The 19,863-nt window shown below is 36.4% G+C and overlaps 1 protein-coding gene across 17 annotated transcripts in view; it reads right to left on the reverse strand.

Annotated features, from left to right (window-relative positions):
* The window catches only part of Fubp1 (far upstream element binding protein 1), a 33,590-nt gene that overhangs the window by 11,833 nt on the left and 1,894 nt on the right, over positions 1-19,863 (reverse strand). For 3 of the 17 annotated variants that reach the window (XM_004841401.3, XM_021255486.2, XM_087212947.1), the window contains exons 2-19: positions 16,722-16,812; positions 15,860-15,922; positions 15,047-15,085; positions 14,440-14,479; positions 13,786-13,838; positions 13,628-13,699; positions 13,461-13,518; positions 11,248-11,410; positions 11,056-11,154; positions 10,837-10,938; positions 10,496-10,598; positions 10,299-10,399; positions 9,447-9,588; positions 8,173-8,333; positions 5,709-5,860; positions 5,542-5,621; positions 2,600-2,737; positions 278-352 (exon numbers count right to left, since the gene is read on the reverse strand). In XM_004841401.3, the coding sequence (XP_004841458.2) occupies positions 278-352; positions 2,600-2,737; positions 5,542-5,621; positions 5,709-5,860; positions 8,173-8,333; positions 9,447-9,588; positions 10,299-10,399; positions 10,496-10,598; positions 10,837-10,938; positions 11,056-11,154; positions 11,248-11,410; positions 13,461-13,518; positions 13,628-13,699; positions 13,786-13,838; positions 14,440-14,479; positions 15,047-15,085; positions 15,860-15,922; positions 16,722-16,812 (1,732 nt within the window). The remainder of the gene's footprint in view (positions 1-277; positions 353-2,599; positions 2,738-5,541; positions 5,622-5,708; positions 5,861-8,172; positions 8,334-9,446; positions 9,589-10,298; positions 10,400-10,495; positions 10,599-10,836; positions 10,939-11,055; positions 11,155-11,247; positions 11,411-13,460; positions 13,519-13,627; positions 13,700-13,785; positions 13,839-14,439; positions 14,480-15,046; positions 15,086-15,859; positions 15,923-16,721; positions 16,813-19,863) is intronic. The other 14 variants (XM_087212950.1, XM_087212946.1, XM_087212943.1 and 11 more) reach the window with 7 other exon arrangements.

Raw genomic sequence — 19,863 nt, forward strand, 5'->3', positions numbered from 1 at the left:
GTTTCAAATGACAAGTGGATTTCCTTGTTATAAAACCAAAAATTTAAGAATTATTATTTATAATGGTCTTGGTATACCTAAAAGTCCAGTGATTTTAGAATGTAATTTCAGTCAGTTACTGTCCTCAATATTATAAAATTAAATGGATTGATGTCACCGAAGCAAGTCAAAACATAGTGCAAATATGCTTTTATCAAAACCTCTAACTCCTAATGTGTATTTATTAACTGCTTCCATTTAATTTTTAAGTATATGTACACACACATACACAACATACCCATTTTCTTGTAGTATTCTTCCCAGGCCTTGGTATAATCCACCTGTCCAGCTGGAGCTGGATTCTGTTGATCTCCTTATTTAAGAAAAACAAAACAAGATTAAAGATTTTCAAAGGCAATGTGGGGCCTCCTGTCTTGAGTGTAGGAGTTGGGCGTGGCTCCTATGGGCAGAAGTAGGGGAGGTGCTGTGTGGCACTGGCGTCCCTCCTGGTGCGAAAGACACAGACAGTGGGGGTGCAAAAGCCATGAAGAGAGAACATGGGTTACATCGAGTCTGTAAGTGAATCAAAGTCAGAGAAGGACATACACTGAGAATACGAGCTTCTCACCATTTAAGTAAAAAAGGGGAAAAGGCAAGTAAGTTTGCTTTCATTTTGTGGTGCCATGCACACAGTAGGCAAGCACTCTACCACTGAGCTACATCCTCAGTGCAAAGAACTTTTAAGTGCTAGAATGGTGTTGGATGAACATAAAGGTTTCAAAATATAGCACAGTACACATAAACATAAATATATATGCATGCATGCCCATACAGACATGGGCATTTAAGTCTTTTTATGTGAGTGGGTACACATGTAGTACTGATTATATGTAAATATATGGTATTTCCTAGTTAGTCCACTGAAAGGAGCTAGAAACTATTATACTTCAGCAGTAACAAAGATACTTAGTTTGGTTTCTAAACAACATCCTCCACTAAAAGTAAGTCAGGAGCCAGGCACATGCCTGTAAATCCCAGCACTCTAGCAGCCTGGGCAGGAGGATCACAAATTCAAGTTCAGCCAGGGCAACTTGGAGACCTGGAGAGATGCTGCCTCAAAAAAAAAAAAAAAAAACAAAAAAAAAAACGGCTAGGACTGTAGCTCAGCGAAAAGGTCCTGGGTTCAATCCCCAGTACCACAACAACACATTAAAACAAACAAAAATAACGCAACAAAAAGTCCTTAATGTGCCAGACAGTAAGAAATTGCTTTAAAAATGACAGGCATTTCAAAAGGATACAGGAGTCACCTTGAAGATAGTCTTGACTGGTCAAATCTAGAACAATCTGATTACTAAAGTAATAAAAAGCTTAAAAATACAACCTATTGTACAAAAACAGGGATCCATACTGATTCAAAGAATTAAACAGATGAAAATGAAAGCTCTTCCTTATATAAAATATCAATTAATAAATGTACAATGAGGGATATGGAAAATTAACACAATTGGGATTTAATATGGCCGGAGTTAGATTAATGAAGACTAAGGCTGATAGGTACGTAAGTTGGATGAACAGGATAATGCATCATCTCAGTCTAATGTTCCAGAAAATACTTATTAATTTTAGAGACAATGGTGATATTACACAGTACAAAAACTTGGCAGACAACAATTAATGATCAAGGTTATTATCTCCAGGGACAGAATATTTAAACATTTTCTAACTGCTGATATACAAGGAGTATATCATGATTTCTGAGTTTTTCCTGCCAAGTAAGCATTACTGCCTGATCATTAAAAAAAAAGTCAAACAGGCAGGTGCAGGGATGCACACCTGTAATCCCAGCTACTAGGGAGGCGAAGGAAGGACCACTTGAGGCCAGGTGTTCAGAGACAAGCCTGGGAAACAATGGGAGACTTGTGCAAAGAAAAGGTTGGAGAGACCATGGCTGATAATCACCTAACAAAACAAAAGGTCTGTAATCTTTATAAAATGGAAGAGAAAAAAAATACAGAAACTATTCCAGATTGGAATAAATCGAGATTTAACCAACCTGACAACTAAATGTTACCAGATAGGACCCTGAATCAAGGGGGGAAAAAAAATACTGAGATGACTGGTGAATTCAAGGGCCGCGTGCTGGGACAGTAAAGAGCAGTGTTGATGAAGTCATGTGGAGGCTGTACGACAGTGATGTATTTGTTGAAGAAATACATAAGCATATTTAAGGATAGCATGGCATTATGCCTTCAATTTAGTTTTCAATGATTCTTTTCAGAAAAGATAATGGGTATGGGCACACACATCTGTTAAGAGCGGGTAATCGTGGAAATGAGGGTAAAACACTAACGGCTGGGCCAGCTGGGTCTTCCTGGTATTATTCTCACAACTTTTTATTTTTTTGAAATTGTATGCTGGGAATCAAAGCCAGGCCCTAAAGCATGCTAGTGCTCTGCCATTGAGCTGAATTTCCAGCTCTGTTCTTACAACATCTATAAAGTTAGAAAAGGCTGCTTACTGAATGCCAGAAGTTTTAGGTACTATACAGGGATGTACTTCCTATATAATTCTAAACACAAACTCAGGCTTTTGAATAAAAAATAAAAATTTCAGTTACCACAGTTACCTTGTCCATTCGTCTGGGTTGGAGTTGGTGCGCCTGTAGGTGCTGCAGGTGGTGGCTGTGCTTGTTGTTGATAATAGTGAGCATAATAAGCAGCCCAAGCTGCTGAATTTGGATCCGTTCCTGCCTTGGCTAAAATTAATAAACACAATTCAATGTTTGCATCTGAAGCCTATAACCTCTCACAAACATACACTGGGCTTTCTGACAAACATAACCAAAAATTTGCCACCAAACAAATAAATGAAAACTTTAAATTTTGCTAATATTTTCATTGTCACCAATGGCATTTATAGAAAACTGAGGTCCAGGCAAAGACTTTCCTAGTAGCAAAACTAGTGAGCAGCAGAAGTAGGATATGAATGGAAGATTGTTTAAATCCAGTGCTCTGCCTCAAACCATCCTGGGCCACTGTTTTTTTTTTTCTAACCTGATTTATTTAGGGGCTAATTTGTGAAAGAAACAAATTTCAGAACTATGAACTTTGTCCTGCTTGTTTTCAAGTAAGAGACTAGAAACCTTAGAAACAAAAAGCAGCTACATCTCATCCTATTACAAATTTGCTGCCCTTCATTTTATTTCACTGTAGTTGTCCTAACCTTGATATTACTGCCCTATTTGAAATGCATTTCTTTTCTAGACCCTTAGTACAGCCTATCATTCAACATCTTTGGTTTCTTTTCTAGTACAGCCTCATGTCTCCCTCCTGTCAGTATCTTCCCATTAAGCCTTGCACTACTCAGAAGCCAGCATGTCCAAGGCTGGGCCTCGGGTCATGCTCAGTTCCCTCTGCATGTTGCACATCTTCACTCAGCCCCCAGAAATCAACTGATTATGACAGTTTGAGACCTCTTGGTCAGAAAGCCTAAGTCTTATTATGAACCTGTCCTTTATAACAGAAGTCACATAATAATAAACTCTTATCTTTAGCTTGTATCCCCAAAGAAAGTGTAACTTCCTCAGCAACAGAGTCTACATGTGCGATCTGCTTAGGCTTCATTCCAAGCAGACAGTAATTCCTAGCCGCTTAATAAAGATTAGTGAACTTGGGGGGGGGGGGATGACACGGCGCCAAGTATTTCTAGAAAAAGACAATCATAAAGTGATACAATCAAAGGTGGTCTTAAATTACCCTCCAAACCTTTTTCAATTGTTCAATGTACTGCTTTTCTATGTAGGATATCTATCTATCTATCAGCAGTATCATCTGTATATTAATACTTTGCTAGGTATAATATCTGTATAGAGAAATTAAGATACAAAATGTGTGTGTGTGTGCGCGCACGATGGAGACTGAACCCAGAGCACTGAGCTCCAGCTCCAGACCTTTTTTATTTTATCTTGAGACAATCTTACTAAATTGCCAGGGTTGGCCTTGAATTTGCAATCCTGCCTCAATGGCCTGAGAAGCTGGGATTACAGTTGCTTGTCACTGTAACTGGCAGCTAGAACTGAAGAATACTTATGCTCCTTCGTGTTTACACTGTACGAGAAAACTAGTTTCACAGTTACATATAACATGTACAGAGAACTTACTACGTATTTACTCAACAGAGTATTTATTCGTTTATTACCAATTTGTAGAGAAAACAGGGCTAGAAGGATTAAAAAACTTTGATATCTCTGAGTTGAATTACAGGACTGGGAATGATCTAGGCCTGCTTGAGGTGTAAATTCTCTACTATATAACTCGATCACTAATTCTTTTCATGGAGACAGATCCCAGAGATTTAGTAACCGAGACAGTGCTCCTAAATACAATCCAGGGCATCTCGGTTCCCAATATAAATCTCCCTCTTAACCTGTTCAAACTTGACTCTCACATTCCTTTGCTGTATCATGCCACCTTAATTAACCAAGAGGGAAAGAAAACCCTTTTCATTCTTCAAATGGACTTTTAAATTGTTACAGAGCGAGTATTTGATGCTTCTTCTATACCCTATAGGCCGTCACAGTATTGCTTGCACTGGAAATGCATTCTTTTGCTATGAAACATGGAATCATCTGTATATACCCAGATGTTAAGACAACTTACGCTGTATATTTAATTTAAATGAATGGACACTTGTTATTTGGTGACTGTCCTCCTTGGTCATCACACAGAGCAAATTGTCTAGGAAAGTGGATTATTTTAGAATATAAGATCATATTTAAACACCAAATTTTTAACCAAATTCAGTTAAGACAATTTCATGTAAATCAGTTACTTGGGTTATTTAAAAAAAAAAAAAAGCTATGTGTAGAAAGTAATCCACAACTCAGAATACCTTCTTTGAAATGCCTCCAGTGAAAGAGTACTCAACAGGTAGATAGGTTAAAATGGGGAATCATTTATAAATTAGTTGGTTTCAAAAGAATGTCTTTTTGACCAAGGTGGGGAAAAAAACTACAGGGTCTGCGATGATAATAGAATATATACATATTCCAATTTTAATAGAGAAAACAGTTAATTAAATACATTTTAGAGTTCCAGTTCCACAAATGAATCTGATTTTAATGTATGAAGTCTTATTAAGAGTATGAGAACAGACAGTTTGCATTTTACTTAAAAACTAGGGAGTGTAGGGTAGGGGATTTAAGCTCAGTGGTGCTGTTGCCTGCCTCGCAAGCAAAAGGTCCCAAGTTTCATCCCTGATACCAAAACAAACAACCCCCCACCAAAAAACAAAAAAAACTAGGGAGTGTAAATCCCAAGAATTTAACATTGTTAGAAACTTAACCTAAGACACTGTACTTCTGTAGCTTTTTGGACTTTGCTGTATCAATTTTAAAGTAGAGAAAGCTAGAAAACAGTTCCATAAAAGCAGAGATCACATCTGTATAATGGAAGCAGTGCCTAACACTACTGAAAGAGTAAAAGAAAATAGACAATATAAAAATGTAAAATCAACAAGAAGAAATTTAAGAAGGGACACACAAATGTTAAGTATTTTTACCTGGATCAGGAGGAGCCTGTTGCTGCCAATGTGGATATGCATTCCCCCACCCCTGGGGAGCATATGGGGCTGGAGGACCACTGGGGGAAAAAAAGCAATATTAAAAACAGTATTTACCACAAGTTGGAATCTTTGTTGAAAACGAAGGAACCAAACCAGGAACTTACTGAGGAGCTGGGCCAGGTGGTCCTGGATTATAAGGTGCAGGATTGTACGGTCCCATTGGAGTTCCAGGCCCTGGAGGCCCAGGAGGCCCATGGGGGCCTGGGACACCATGGGGCCCATGGGGTACAGGTGGCCCTAAAGGATTTACAGGGCCCTGTAAAAAACAAGACAATATAAAAATCACAAAAACAGTCTTGTTCAAACAACTCAAAGGCCAAATAATCTTCCATTTTATCCTGTTATAATCACAAGTAACAAACTTTAGATTTTTTCTCACTCACGTTGCAAAAAAAATTTTAAATGCCCGAGACATGAATAATATATTAAACAAGTGAATGCAAAAATTGATATACTTCCTTTAGTTTGTTTTATTCAGCTACTACTATCTTTCTCGCTCCGTTAAACTTTACATTTACAGTCCTTTATCATCTTACTCATGGAAACTTAATCAGGTCCTGTCCGTTAGCTCTTCTCTCTCCATCTACTCTACCTCTAAAGTCAGAAAACCATCTTGATGATATATTCCCCAAAATGTTTAGGTCCTGTATTATAAACTGGCTAGACTCCATCTGTAATGTAACAATTAGTTCTCTCTCAAATTGGAGTCTACCTCATAATCTTTTTATATCTCTTGCTGGAATCTCATTTTTATCAATAATTCAAATTATTCTTTTTTGGTGCTGGGGATCGAACTCAGGACCTCAAACTCGTGAAGCAGGTGGCAGAACCACTGAGCTAAGTCCCCTGACCTATTATTCTTTTTTTATCATAATTTTCTAAGAAAAATGAAAATTCTCTTTGTGACTGATACAACATAACAGGATTATTTTAATATCCTTATCATGCCACATTAAAATTAACATTTAGCTGACTCTCCTCTGGTAAACCAACCTGTAAAGACCATTAGTCAGCTGTTCTGGAACACTCTTTTCTTGCAGGTATAACCAATTCATGTGACATTTTGGACAAAATGCATAAAAGCTGTATTTATTTGGTTGTCAACTTTCTCATTATAAAATAAGCTAAGTTTCATGACTTTCAGATTATTTTATTAACTGGTGTCATTTAAGTTTTCAGGTGCTGTCATCTCTCACTTTTTACTATTCACAACACATTCTTTCCATACAAAGAGTATAATTTTAAAAAGCAAAATCGTCAGGGATTTAGCTCAGTGGTTTCACTGCCTGCTGTGCAAGTGCAAAGACCTGAGTTTGATCCCCCATACCAAAAACAAAAACAACAACAACAAAAAGCAAAATACACATGTAACACATTCATTTATTCCCTACAACTCTATGAAGTAGGTACTGTTTTCTTTACTTTACAGGAGGAAACTGTGGCAGAGAATAAGTAACTTCTCTTACTTCTCCATAGTCAGTATGACCCACAGAATTGTGAACCCAAGTAGCCAGACTCTAGAACTCATGTTTTTAAGAAAAAAATGTTTACTGGTACAAAAGGATATAAAAATGGTATGTATTAACAAACGACCAACATACCTATTATGTAGTGCTTAGATCAAGTAGTCCATGGTCTAAACTGCTTACTGTGTTTCTTCATGCCTCTTAGGCTAATAAAAAACTGTAATGTGCTATTTCCTTTTCAGCTTTGGCCATCATCTTCTGGAATTACTGAGTTCACATTTTTTAAACAATTATACTCGTCACTAACAAAGAAGTTACCTATTTTTGTCTTCTCAAGTAGACGAAGACTTTTTTTGCACTTCAGTCACACATGGGAAACACGAAGGAAAACCTTCTCAATAACTTCTATTTATTAGCAGTAATTTGAGATGCTTGCTCCCTTTCATCTCATATTAAGTTTTCATTGTAGAAGAACACGGTAAAACATGATTTGCCTCATCAGCACGGCCAAGAGTTCTCATACTTTTTTGTCTCATCACAAGAAAACTTTCCAAAACTGACTGTGCATACAAATCACCTGGTTCATCTTTGTAAAATTAGATGCCAGGCTCTACTTCAGACGTTCTGAATCAGGACTGCCTAGGCGTACTATGTGTAGGGATGGGAAAGATCCAACTAGTTTGTTTTTTAAAATCCCCAGAGAATCGAGAGCCTGTCCAAAAGCCAGAATTTATACATTTCTACTGCAGCATGAGAGATGTTTCTGATTCATATTTTTTGTCTGAATAGGGATGAGTAAGGAGTATAGCTAAGACCTTAACATATATTCAATTCCTCTAATTCTTTCAACCCTCTACTTAATCCTAACGCCATGTCTGCAGGTAATGCGACCATCTCTTATCTACACGAACCCAAATCTCTAACTCCACACTTAATTATGTTATTTTTACTGTTAGACATCTTTCCTGTGTTGTATGTATCCATTATGTCATAAAGTCCGTAATTTCTGACTAGAAATTACTATGGTATATGTGAACTAAAGCCTTATTTAAGGAGGGGTCTGTGGTAGAAATTAAATGTTAGACATTTAAAGCATACTCACACCAATCTTTTCTTCTATGAGTTGCCGAGCGTAGTCTATTTGCTGGGGAGTACCACGAATTGTAAATAGCTTCATGTTAGGGTCTGCATTAGGTGGAGGATTTCTCTGAAGCTCTATTCTGGCACCAGATTGTTGGCTTATGCTTTTTATGGTCTCACCTCCTAAAAAATTCAGAAGAGAGTTATTTCCCTGAAGTTTCAAAGGATGTAGGAGGTACTATCCAAAAGAAAAGTTATAATTTAATGGGCCTTAAAAAAAAGTTTGGACAGCATCCTGACAATATTCCATTACAATTTTGTGCACTGAAAATTTCAAATTACATGAAGCAGGTCGTATTTCTTTTAAAATACATTAAAGATTACTTAAAATTACACACAGCTTAATAGGGGCAACTTTCCAAAATATTTACTTTAAATAAATTATTTTTGCATGTAAAAGACTAACAGATTTTTAAGGGATGGGGATTTAGTTCAGCAGTGCTGCATCTGCCACATAAGCACAAGGTCAATACCCAGTACCAGAAAAAAAAAAAAAAAAGAAAACAAACACAAAACCCCCCAAACAAACAGATTTTTAAACATGCAAAAAAATTTTAAAATACGCAATTCAGGAAAAAGCAAATCTACAGTCAGGTGTGGTGGCATATACTTGTAAGCCAGCACTCAGGAAGCTGAGGCAGGAGGATCATAAATTCAAGCCCAACCTGGGCAACTTAGTGACATAGTAAGAACTGGTCTCAAAATAAAAAGGGATAGAGATAGAGCTCAGTGTAAAGGTACTAGGTTCAATCCTCATTAACACAACCCTCCAAAAAGAAAGAGACTGAGAGATATTTCAAAGAAAAACTTATTTGTGAGTCAAAAACTTCTTATAACTATTAACTCTTGGTTCCCTTTAAGAATCCAATGATATTCAAATCTCACTCTTTTACTTCATTTTAGTTTTTACGTATAAGATACATAAGAACTCTCTCTTATCTAAGTACATACAGCCAAAGAAAAATCACTGCCACTTGTTTTTAACACCAACAGAAAGTGTCTAGAAAAAGTGTTAAACATTACGAGTTTAAAATACAAGCTGGGTGCAGTGGTGCATGCCTATAATACCAGCACTCAGGAGGCTGAGGCAGGAGGATCATCTTGAGTTCCAGACCACCCAAGGTAGTTCACCCAGGGCGCCCTGGGCTACATAGTGAGTGTGAGGCCAGCCAGAACTACATAGTGAGACCCTGTCACAAAAAACAACCCCCCCGCCCCAAGTTTAAAATACATTGCCTTTTCCTATGATTAATCCAGTCTTCCCAGTTGGCACAATGAAATTAAATTCCTGTAGTCCGCCCGGTGGCCCCATGTTCCAGTTGCCTTGACCTCTACCTCTTCCTCGACCACCAGGTCCAGGTCCACCAGGATTACCAGCCTAAGGAGGGAAGAGACAAGTTGGCATGGAAATAAACTCTTCTTTCCATCACAAAATTAATGTCTATTTGCACCTGGGAGGCTGAGGAAGGAGAACCACTGCAAGCTTGAGGGCAGCCTGGGCTACAGTGAGTCCAAGGCCAGCCTAAACTACACATCACAGTAAGACCTTGTTTCAAAAAGAAAAAGAAGTCTACTTTTCTCAACTCTTCAAATTCCTGAACTAGAAATTTAGAGACAACTTCAGAGATTACTCGATGAAAACAATGAGCAAGTAATAACATGCATTTTCAGGGTGGCAGGGTCTCGTTATGTAGCTCAGGCTGGTCTTGAACTCCTAGCGATCCTCCTGCCTCAGCCTGCCAAGTGCTGGGATTACAGGCATGCACGTCTGGCTACACATGCATTTTTTAAAAAAGTGCATAGCCAATATAGATAGGGCACATATGTAGAAATTCTTTTTTTTGATACCAGAGATCGAGCTCAGGACCTTGAGCTTTTGAGGCAGGCGGTGGAACCACTGAGCTAAATCCCCAGCCCATATGTAGCAATTCTTAATGCTCCAAGCTGTCTACCTTAAAGCAATTACAACTTTCTGTCACTAATGACACATTATCCAACAGACTAATGTAAAAGTACAAGGGAGGCACTTTCAGACTTGATTAAAGAAAAATACTTTTCCAATGGAGGGAAGTATGTTATGTATCAAACCTGAACACTTCGAAGAAGATCTGTGATAATTTCTGCAGCATGTTGACATCGATCTGGAGGTCCGGTTATTTGAGCTATTCTATCAGGTGTTGTTCCATCATCTTTAAAATGAAGAAACAAATCGGATTAATTAAATAGTAAATGTGTACCAAAACTAACTGCTACCAATACTTACAAGATTAAATATATGTACTGACCTGGCTTAAACTGAATTCGAACACCAGCATCATTTTGTATTTTTTTAATCATCTCTCCATTTCTTCCTATTACAATGCCAACAGCAAATCTTGGAATGGGGACCTTATGAAAATAAGACTAAGTATTAAGAAAGTCATGTTGCAAAAAATCTATATCACATCATATAAGTATTTACAATTCTAAATGTTACTCTATTTTATCAAATAGAGTAACATGATAAAAAAACATTCCAAAACAGAAAGAAAGAGTATGCAGTGTGAAAGCTCTCATCTCAAACAGGAAAAACATTATTATCTTTATGGATTAGCATACAACCATTTGACTGGGTGCTTTTACTTACATCTATCCCTTCATTTCCTCCTATTCTTGACCCATACTCATTTCGAACTTCTCTGAAACCACCTTGATCACGAATTAACTCTAACACCATTTCCTTGGCTTGCTAAAGTAGAAAAAGTCAATTTAGAAAGTATACCTCAAAACCTTTTTAATTATTCATGCATGTTTTGTTTGCCCAAATACATCCAACCCCTTTTATGAAGGATAAAGTGAAGTTTACTTGAACTTTGTATGGGTCTCCTGTAATCCTAAGAGGTTTGTCAGCACCAGTGTTCTGAGGCCCATCTTGAATCATAACCATTTTAACTCCGGCCCGTTCCTGTTAAAATTCATAAAAATCATGCATTAACAAAAGGGGAGAAGAAAACTGGTTTCAAAGTAGACTAAAAGCAATCATTTTATGGCGTAATACCTGCAGCTGTTTAATAGTCTCTCCTCCCTTTCCAATAACTAATCCTGCCTTGCTAGCTGGAATCATGATTTCTTGAACTGCATTTCCAGGTCCATCGCCATGATGAAAGCCAGGGGCTGGTCTGCCCTTTTCGACAATCTGGTCCAGTAACCGTTTTGCTGATCTGTTAACAATATTCAAAGAATAAAGTTTAACACACCCAGGCTTATCTAAACAGAAAAATATCAAATAACATAGTCCAGTAACCCTCCTTTCCTTGTTTCAGAGTAGGTGCTTAAAGCTACTTTAAACAGTACCCTCAGTAACTGGTTTGGTGGAACACGTGGGGTAGGATGCTGGTCAACCAGGAGAGCCTTTGATCACTGATGGTGCTTTTACTTTTAGCCATAAGAAAATGATCTAGGATCCAAGACTGAGATTATGCAATACATTTTCTAGATATACAATTTTTTTCTTTGAGAAAAGTCGAAACTTTCCCAAGAAAGAACATTAATTCTTTATTTCAGAATAAAGCTGATTCCTCCAATAAGTGAATGATTTGCTTATTTTTCTGCAGTGCTGGGGATTGAACCCAAGGTTTCAGGCATGCTAAACATGTTCTCTGTTACTCTGAGCTACCACTGCAGGCCCTGTTTGTGTTTTTAAACCATTTTGCTCACTCATACCTAGCTTAAATGTAAAAATAACACACCATAACATGTTATAAAGAAAAACAAAAACAATCAGACAGTGTATGTGTGAACAAGTGAAAGGATGTTAAAGATATAACAGGCTTTACTGACAGACATGTGAGCTAGGAACTGAAGCAAGTGACTGTTTGGAAACTAGGTTTGGAAACATTACAGTGAGAAAAAAGCAAGCGCAAAGGACTTAAATGGGCATGCTTGGTGTGCTGAAATACCAGAAAATACCAAAGGGCTAGAACAGAGTAAGTTGAAAGAAGGATGCTAAAAAACTAATTGGGGAGGGGCTGGGGATTTAGCTCAGTGGTTTCACCGCCTGCTGCGCAAGCCCAAGGACCCAAGTTCAATCCCTGGTACCAAAAAAAAACAACAAAAAACTAATTGGGGACGTATTGGGGGATTTTAAATATAGTGACAATAACTGACTTATGCTTTTAAAATACCACAACTGCCACAATACTATAATAATAAACTACCTTGGGGCAAGTGTAAAAAGGATGAGACATGTTGCAATAATACAGACACATGCCGTAGATTTAATACAGAAAGTGGCAAGATCAGGATAGACTGAAGGAACTGTGAAAAGAAAAATAACCAAGAGCTGTTTATGGATAAGGCACAAGAGAAAAAGTATCAAAACAGTTTTTGTAAAGTGAGATGAAAAGAATGAGTAAAAGAGAAAGTAGCTTAAAAAAAGAAAGTAGCTCAGACATGTGGTAGAAATCAAGAATTCTGCTTTTAATGATCTAAACTTGGATATTTGGACCTGGATATGTGGTTCAGTGGTACAGAGCATGCTCAACATGTGTGAAACCCTGAATTCAATCCCCACCACTACAAAAACGAAGTCAGGGATATCTAAAATACATTCAAGTGGAGATACTGGGTATAGCTGGATATGGCTAAACAATAGTCTGTGACCTTGAAAAGAGAAATTTCAATGGCTGGTTAGAATAAAAGCCTGACTGGTATGAATTCAAGAGAAAATGAACACATGAGATGATAGCCACCTTTTAAAAGAATTTTATTGGGTGCATAAGTAGAATGTGGGGTTCAAGGTTTTTGTTACGATATTCTCAAACATGTTTATATACTATTAGAAACTGCCTGTAAAAGAAAGAAAAATTAGTAACACAGGAGATGACTTAACCTATTGGAATAGGAAGGGCTGGCCTTAGGCACATGAACAGAGAAGTCAATTACATCTGTGTTTCATGGGTAAAGAGAACAAATGAAACTTTATAAGTTTTACTGGTGGAGAAGGTAGAACAGTTTATCTTTTGCTTCTATGTTTTCAGTAAATAAAGTGGGAAAGAAAAGGTTAAATGCTCAGGATTTAGAAATGGGAAGGTGATAATTGTTTTTAATAATTCTGTGTTTTATGGCTCAGATGAAGAAAGGCATAGACATTGAAAAGGTGAAAATTTTTCAGTAGTGGGGATAACGACAATGGTGTAGAAGCAGTAATGAAGAGCAAAGTTCAGTCTTCACATAATTACTATTAAGTAAACTTAAGATTTTCATACTTACTGGACAGATTCAGGTGTTCCAGTTAACATACAAGACCTTTCTGGAAGGCCACCACTGTCTATAATAAAACGGAAGAAAATTTAGGTCAAGAAAAGATGAACAATTAGGAACTTATAAAATATGCAAGGTTTCCATTCACTTTGAAAGTATCAAGAGAATAATGTTACCAGGAGCTATCTGTATTTTGCATCCAGATTCCTGTTGAATGCGTGAGATTTGTTCACCTCCTCTGCCAATTACTAGCCAAAGAGAAAAAAAAAATTTGCTAAAAGATTATAGAGTATACTTTGATTATATTTTCAAAACTTTCAAAAAGGTTACTTACTAAAGCCAACCATTCCATCTGGAACTTTGTATTCTTCTGTCATCACAGATCTGCTAAGAAATAACAGAAACTAATATTGTCCCTCTAAGAAAGGTAATTTGCATATAATCTAAGCTATGGAAGTCTAATGTCTCCTAGCTTAAACTAAGGTACAAGGCACATATCCATGGTCAAAATATGGCTTTATTACTTAAGGTCTGTGAATTCATGATTTTATGAATTTTAAATAAGGTGACACATGTCAAGGGAGGAGAGCTGGTGCATTCAACAGTCTCACAGCACAGGCTGCAAATCAGTGCTCAGGGAATGTCATCCCTGAAATAATAACTAGAATTAGTTATTCTAATTGATTTTAGTTCTTCTAAAACATGGGTAATTTCATTTATCTCTTCAAATTACAAACATATCTCACTCAAAAAGAAAAATGCATCATCTTCCCAAGTGGAGGAAATTAATCACATATATAAAACAGACACATTCACTACATACTAACTCTGCATGTGTACATATAGCTCAACTAAGACTTGGAAAGTACTTTTTGTTTTGTTTTTTTGGTACTAGGGATTGAACTCGGGACCCTGTGTTTTCGAGGCAGGCGGTGGAACCACTGAGCTAAATCCCTGGCCCTGGAAAGTACTTTTTAAAAGAGCATACCTTTGCTGCTGGTGCATCGGTGGTAACTGTGATCCAAAAGCTACCAAAAATTAAAACAAAAACACAAAGTTTAGGTTTACTTATATATTTAACAACACAATCACATCAAGCATTCTAAAATCTCCCCAATGCGTGGACAACATGTTGGAGAGAATAAGATTTTACATAGACGATTTCAATCATCACCGATAGCAGTGAGGAAGCCAGTGAAAGGGCAAGTACATTAGCAATGGCACAGGACAAAACACTTTCCTTTTGTAAGTGGTACAAGCATAGATTAAGAACTGGAATAAATAAAATCTGCAATAATTCAGCAGTCCATCTTTATATATATCCAGCCATAACTAAAGAGAAAGATTATTTTTTAAAAAAAGAGAAGAGAAAGGTATATATTTACAAAGAAATTCAAGTAGGTCTGGTAGCACACTCCTGTTATCCCAGTAAGTGTTAGGCAGAGGCAGGAAGATTGCTACCAGTTCCATGCCAATCTGGACAACACAGCAAGACCTTATCCCAAAAAAACCAGAAGCACCTCACCAATAATAAGAACAAAACCTCAATACTAAAATTCCATTATTTAACTTTTAACACAGCTTAAAATACTTACAATCATTTTGAGGAGCAACTTTCTTAGCATCTGGTTGATCTGCAAAATTAAGAATCTTTTAATGTTTTGGCCAATAAGAACACAAAGCTTCCCTCACTCAAGCAAGAATATCAACATAAACATGTATTAAAATGTGACGAAATGGTTTATCACTTGAACCAAAATTGCCACAACTTTCAACCCCAACCCATAATCTAAAGGAAAAACTATATTCTTTCATTCTGTTCCTATTTAAAAGATGCACAGACACTCGAATTCTTTTTATCAAATCATTGACCTTAATGGACATTCAGCATTTTAGAATGATACAAGGCAAAGTATCTAGCTCCATGATTAGCAAATTATCACAGACGAAAGGCTAATGATGCTTCCACTGTGGAACTGAGACTTATGGGGAGAGGTGTCTATCAAAATGTAAAAATCTGACATGTAAAAAGCTGAGTGTATCTAACCGTGACCACAAATCTATACCAAAACAAACAAATAAATAAATCACATTACAAGACAGTCTCAATCTAAACTATTCTATTATTCCTAAATAAAACATTTCACTGCGTAAAACTTCAGTAGAAAACACTCAAGGCAACTACATGACTACTTCATCTAAATCCATTACACAGGTGAATACAATGCAGACAACCTAGATAGGACTGAAGTACTAGATTCTCCCCCCTTCAAACTTAAATGATTAAACATGATTGTTGTGCAGCAAAAATTCAGACACACAATCCAAGAGATATCTGTGTCCATAAGAATCCAATGGTTTATTTCACGTTTACATACTAAACACAGGTAATAAATAAAAATTCCTGCCTTTAAAAGGAGAGGGCATTCCCTCCCAGTGTGTTGTACTGCTCGGACTTGTCCAAGAGCCATCTACACATAAAATAAAAAGAATACATTACATACAACATCTGAAGCATCATTAGCTCATTTTTTCTTTGTATATTAAAAACCTCACTGTAAATATAAAAGGCACTTAAATAAAAGGAAACCTAATACTCCTGAATAAAAAGCTACAAATACATTCTATAGACTTGGTCACAATCCTTTTTTAAAAAAGGGCAAAAAGGCATCAAACTTCACACATCAAACCTAAAACAAAAAAAAATGTACACTTCTAAGTTCAGAAGCTTCAACAATTATTTTTAAAATACAAAGCACTATAAATCCACTGTTTTAATCCACATATTTTAAGATAAACCTGAAACACAAAATACTAAAACAAATAACATAAAAATGCTATAATCTGCAACAAAATACACTGGTGGCAAACTATAGCAACTGTAACCTTTAAAGTTAAATCTAAAATAGCAACATAATGAAAACAATAAAGATTTGTTCATCTATGAGGAATCCCAATGAAGTGTTTTCTAAACAACTGTATTTTTTGTATTGTTTTCTGTATGATTATATAACAAGAAGTCTGTGCAAAGTGTCAATATGGCACCATCCTAAAGGAGGGAAAATAAGCTGTTTTCTAAGGCAAAACTTTCTGGTTAACTCAAATTTAACTTACCTTATCTATGTCTCCCCTCTCTTTTCCTTTCGAGGCTACTATAAACCTTATATTTATTAGGAACCTTACAATAAAAATGTTTCAATAAAAACATTGAAAGTTACTTCACCTAAACATTGTATAAAACAATAAAAATTACTCATAGGTATAACTTACCTCCATCTTCTAAAGGCCTTTTTTGTCCCCCATAACCATAGTCATTTGAATTCAATGATGTACCAGCATCACCCCCAATTTTTGCTGCAATCTTAAGAAAACAAAAACACATTACCATTAAGGATAGCAACACAAACTAGTGTATAGTATTCAATATTACATTCCCTCATTTATTTTATTATATATGCTAAATATTTACTATCACATAAAAAATTCACTTGTTAGACACAACTAAAATGACAGTTCAATTTATTACTATCACTAAGTACTTCAAGGAGTTAACAATCATGGTCTGAAATTAAACCCTGGTCATCCTTATAACAATCAGTAAAGAAGTAATCAATTAGTAATCTTTAGTAAAGAAACTAGTTTTGAAGAAAATCTGCATCTTGATTCTATCTTTCCATGGCTCTTTCCCAAGACTAATGAAAAGGTATGTGTGGGAGCATCTTCTGGGACTCATTTAGGACATGCTGAGTTAAAATGTGTGGCCCACATTATATTTCTACTGTACAATGGTATTCTAAAGATCCATGAAGGAGAATGAGGAGCTCTAAGAATATCAGCAACAGAACCCTAATTCTATTTAATTCACTTTACTCTTACATGATTTTTTAAGAATAGCAAATAATTGTTTGCACTCAACTAAACACACACCGTATGGGAAATACCAGGTTCAAGTTACAAATTGGGCACAACCAGTAGAAATTTATTCCATTTTTTTCTATGAAAAGGGAAATGGAATGTTACTGACAAGGGCCAACCTCTACACCATGTTTTACATTCTCTAGCAAAGATGTGTGATGGGCTCATTAACATCTTTCAAGTTTGAGTGTGTCTGAAATCATCCATTTAAAAAAACTAAAATTAGCCTGGCATGGTGGCCCCTACCTGTAATACCAGCACTTGGGAGGCTAAGGCAGAAGTACAATGAGTTCAAGGCCAGCCTGAACTATGTAACAAGACCTTGTCTCAAAATGAATGACTGAATAAAAAACTTCTGGTGACTGCAACCCTACCACCACCCTGCTGTGGAACTGCCCCAACTGCTTCATACTTTTAATACAATCAAGAACCTGGAAAGGTTAAGAATATATTCAGACTTCTAGTGTTAAATCAAATATGGATTACTTAAACCCAGTATGTATCAGACCTCATACACCAATTATACTTCCCAAGTTCTTAGATTTCCCTTTTCTTCATCTATAAATGTGAACAGCTACCATATTATTATTATTAGCATATTATTGAACTGCTTGGTTTAAAAGGTACACAATTTGATTTTCTGGACTATGTATTTTGGCGAATCTGACTTTCCTTAACCATCTTTTTTTTTTTTTTGAGACAGGGCCCCACTATGTAGTTCAGGCTGGCAATTCTGCTTCAGCCTCCCAAGTGCTGGGATTACAGGTGTGTGCCACCACACCCAGCTCTTAACCATCTTTGAATTTAAACTACCTTATCAATTAACTTACTTTCATCTTTGGGCATATAGTTCAATCTTACATCTTTCTTCCTAATCACGCTGAAAATACCATTTTCTCAACCTAGACCTCAAAATACATATTTAGCACTTAAATTCTTCCTTAGGAATTTAAAAACACTGTCTTGAGGCTGGGTGTGCTGGCCCATGCCCATAGGATCACCAACAGTTTCAGAGCAGCCTGAACTACACATAGTGAGATACTGTCTCAAAACAAAACTGCCCAAGACTGACAGGCATGGATCCTAAAGTACTTCAGGCCAGAGAAAACAGTACTTCTAAAAACAGAAAAATAGTTTAGGCTATAACTATCTTCTGGGGTTAACTTTCATAAATGGTGTTTGCAGAAATGCACTCTTAATTCCAAGGAACTTCCATAGCCATAGAGAAAGGACACATACTTATACTTTACTTATTGAACAACTCTGTAACTATACAAATGAAAGATGATACTTAGTTCATCCAAAAGAAACAGTAATATCTCAAAAACTGAGAACTGACACGAAGACATTACAAAAGAACTTTTAGTAAAAATATAAATTTTGAGGGCTGGGGATTTAAGCTTAGTAGTGCCCCACCTGCCTCACAAGCACAAGGTCCTGAGTTCAATCCCTGGTACCCTCCCAAATTATATATATATCATACATTTGATTATCAAACCTCTGAGATCAGTAGAAAATACATTTTCTAGGTTACTATACATAGGATTCATTTAGGAGAAAATTCCTAAAAATCAACTTCCCAATATTCTTTTTTGTTTTGTTTGTTTGTTGAGACAGAGACTCACTATGCAGTCCAGGCTGGCCTCGAATTTGCAATGATCCTCCTGCCTCAGCCTCCTGCGTGCTGGGAAAACAAGGGCACCACCACGCCCTGCTTCCCAATATTCTTATTAGATTATTAGACATGCATTGAGTGTGGGCAACTTATTTAATTTGATTTCAATCTACAAAAACAAAACCTTCCATTTAGACCCCGCTCTACTTTTGAGTAAATATTTTTTGTGCTTTCATTTTCTTTTGTTGGCATTTTCCACCTTCTTCACTGACTATTCCTCAAATCTAGGAAACCATACCATTGATAGAAGTTTTTCTTTTTTAAGAGCTGATTCTCAGAATGTAATTAAACTACTTAAACGCCAAAAGTCTATTTTCTAATTTTTTGTTCACCATCTGCTTCCCTTTGGCCAGGGGAGAGGGGGAGTTGTGAATGATTCTCTGCTTTCTACAGCCTTTTGTCCTTGTCAAATTTTCTTAAGCATTTTGTGCCTCAAATAGAACATCTGCACAAATGGGGATAATAGTTTCTAAACCTACCTTGTAAAATGGCTGTGACAATTAAACGAATTGACAAGATATGCTTAATACACAGCCCAATATGTAGTATATCCTAAACTGCTAATTATAAGCAAATCAGCATATTATACCGAATACCTTTCAACTCTAAATCAATGTCCACAAGATTTCAGATACGTGTATTTGATTTTTTTTTCATCCTGATCAAAAATAAAAGTTATTCTACTTGGGGCCCAACAAGTCACACAACCATTCTCTGTATCCCTGACACAGGCTTACATAAAGCATTTTTGAATAATATAAAATGATTTCAAACATTTTTTCATGTTTATTTTCAAAATAAAATTTCATCACTACTGGCCCT

This window comes from Heterocephalus glaber, unplaced genomic scaffold (genome assembly GCF_053883595.1).
Source record: "Heterocephalus glaber isolate CG9 unplaced genomic scaffold, H.glaber_assembly_v1.0 deba00001442, whole genome shotgun sequence".
NCBI lineage: Eukaryota > Metazoa > Chordata > Mammalia > Rodentia > Bathyergidae > Heterocephalus > Heterocephalus glaber.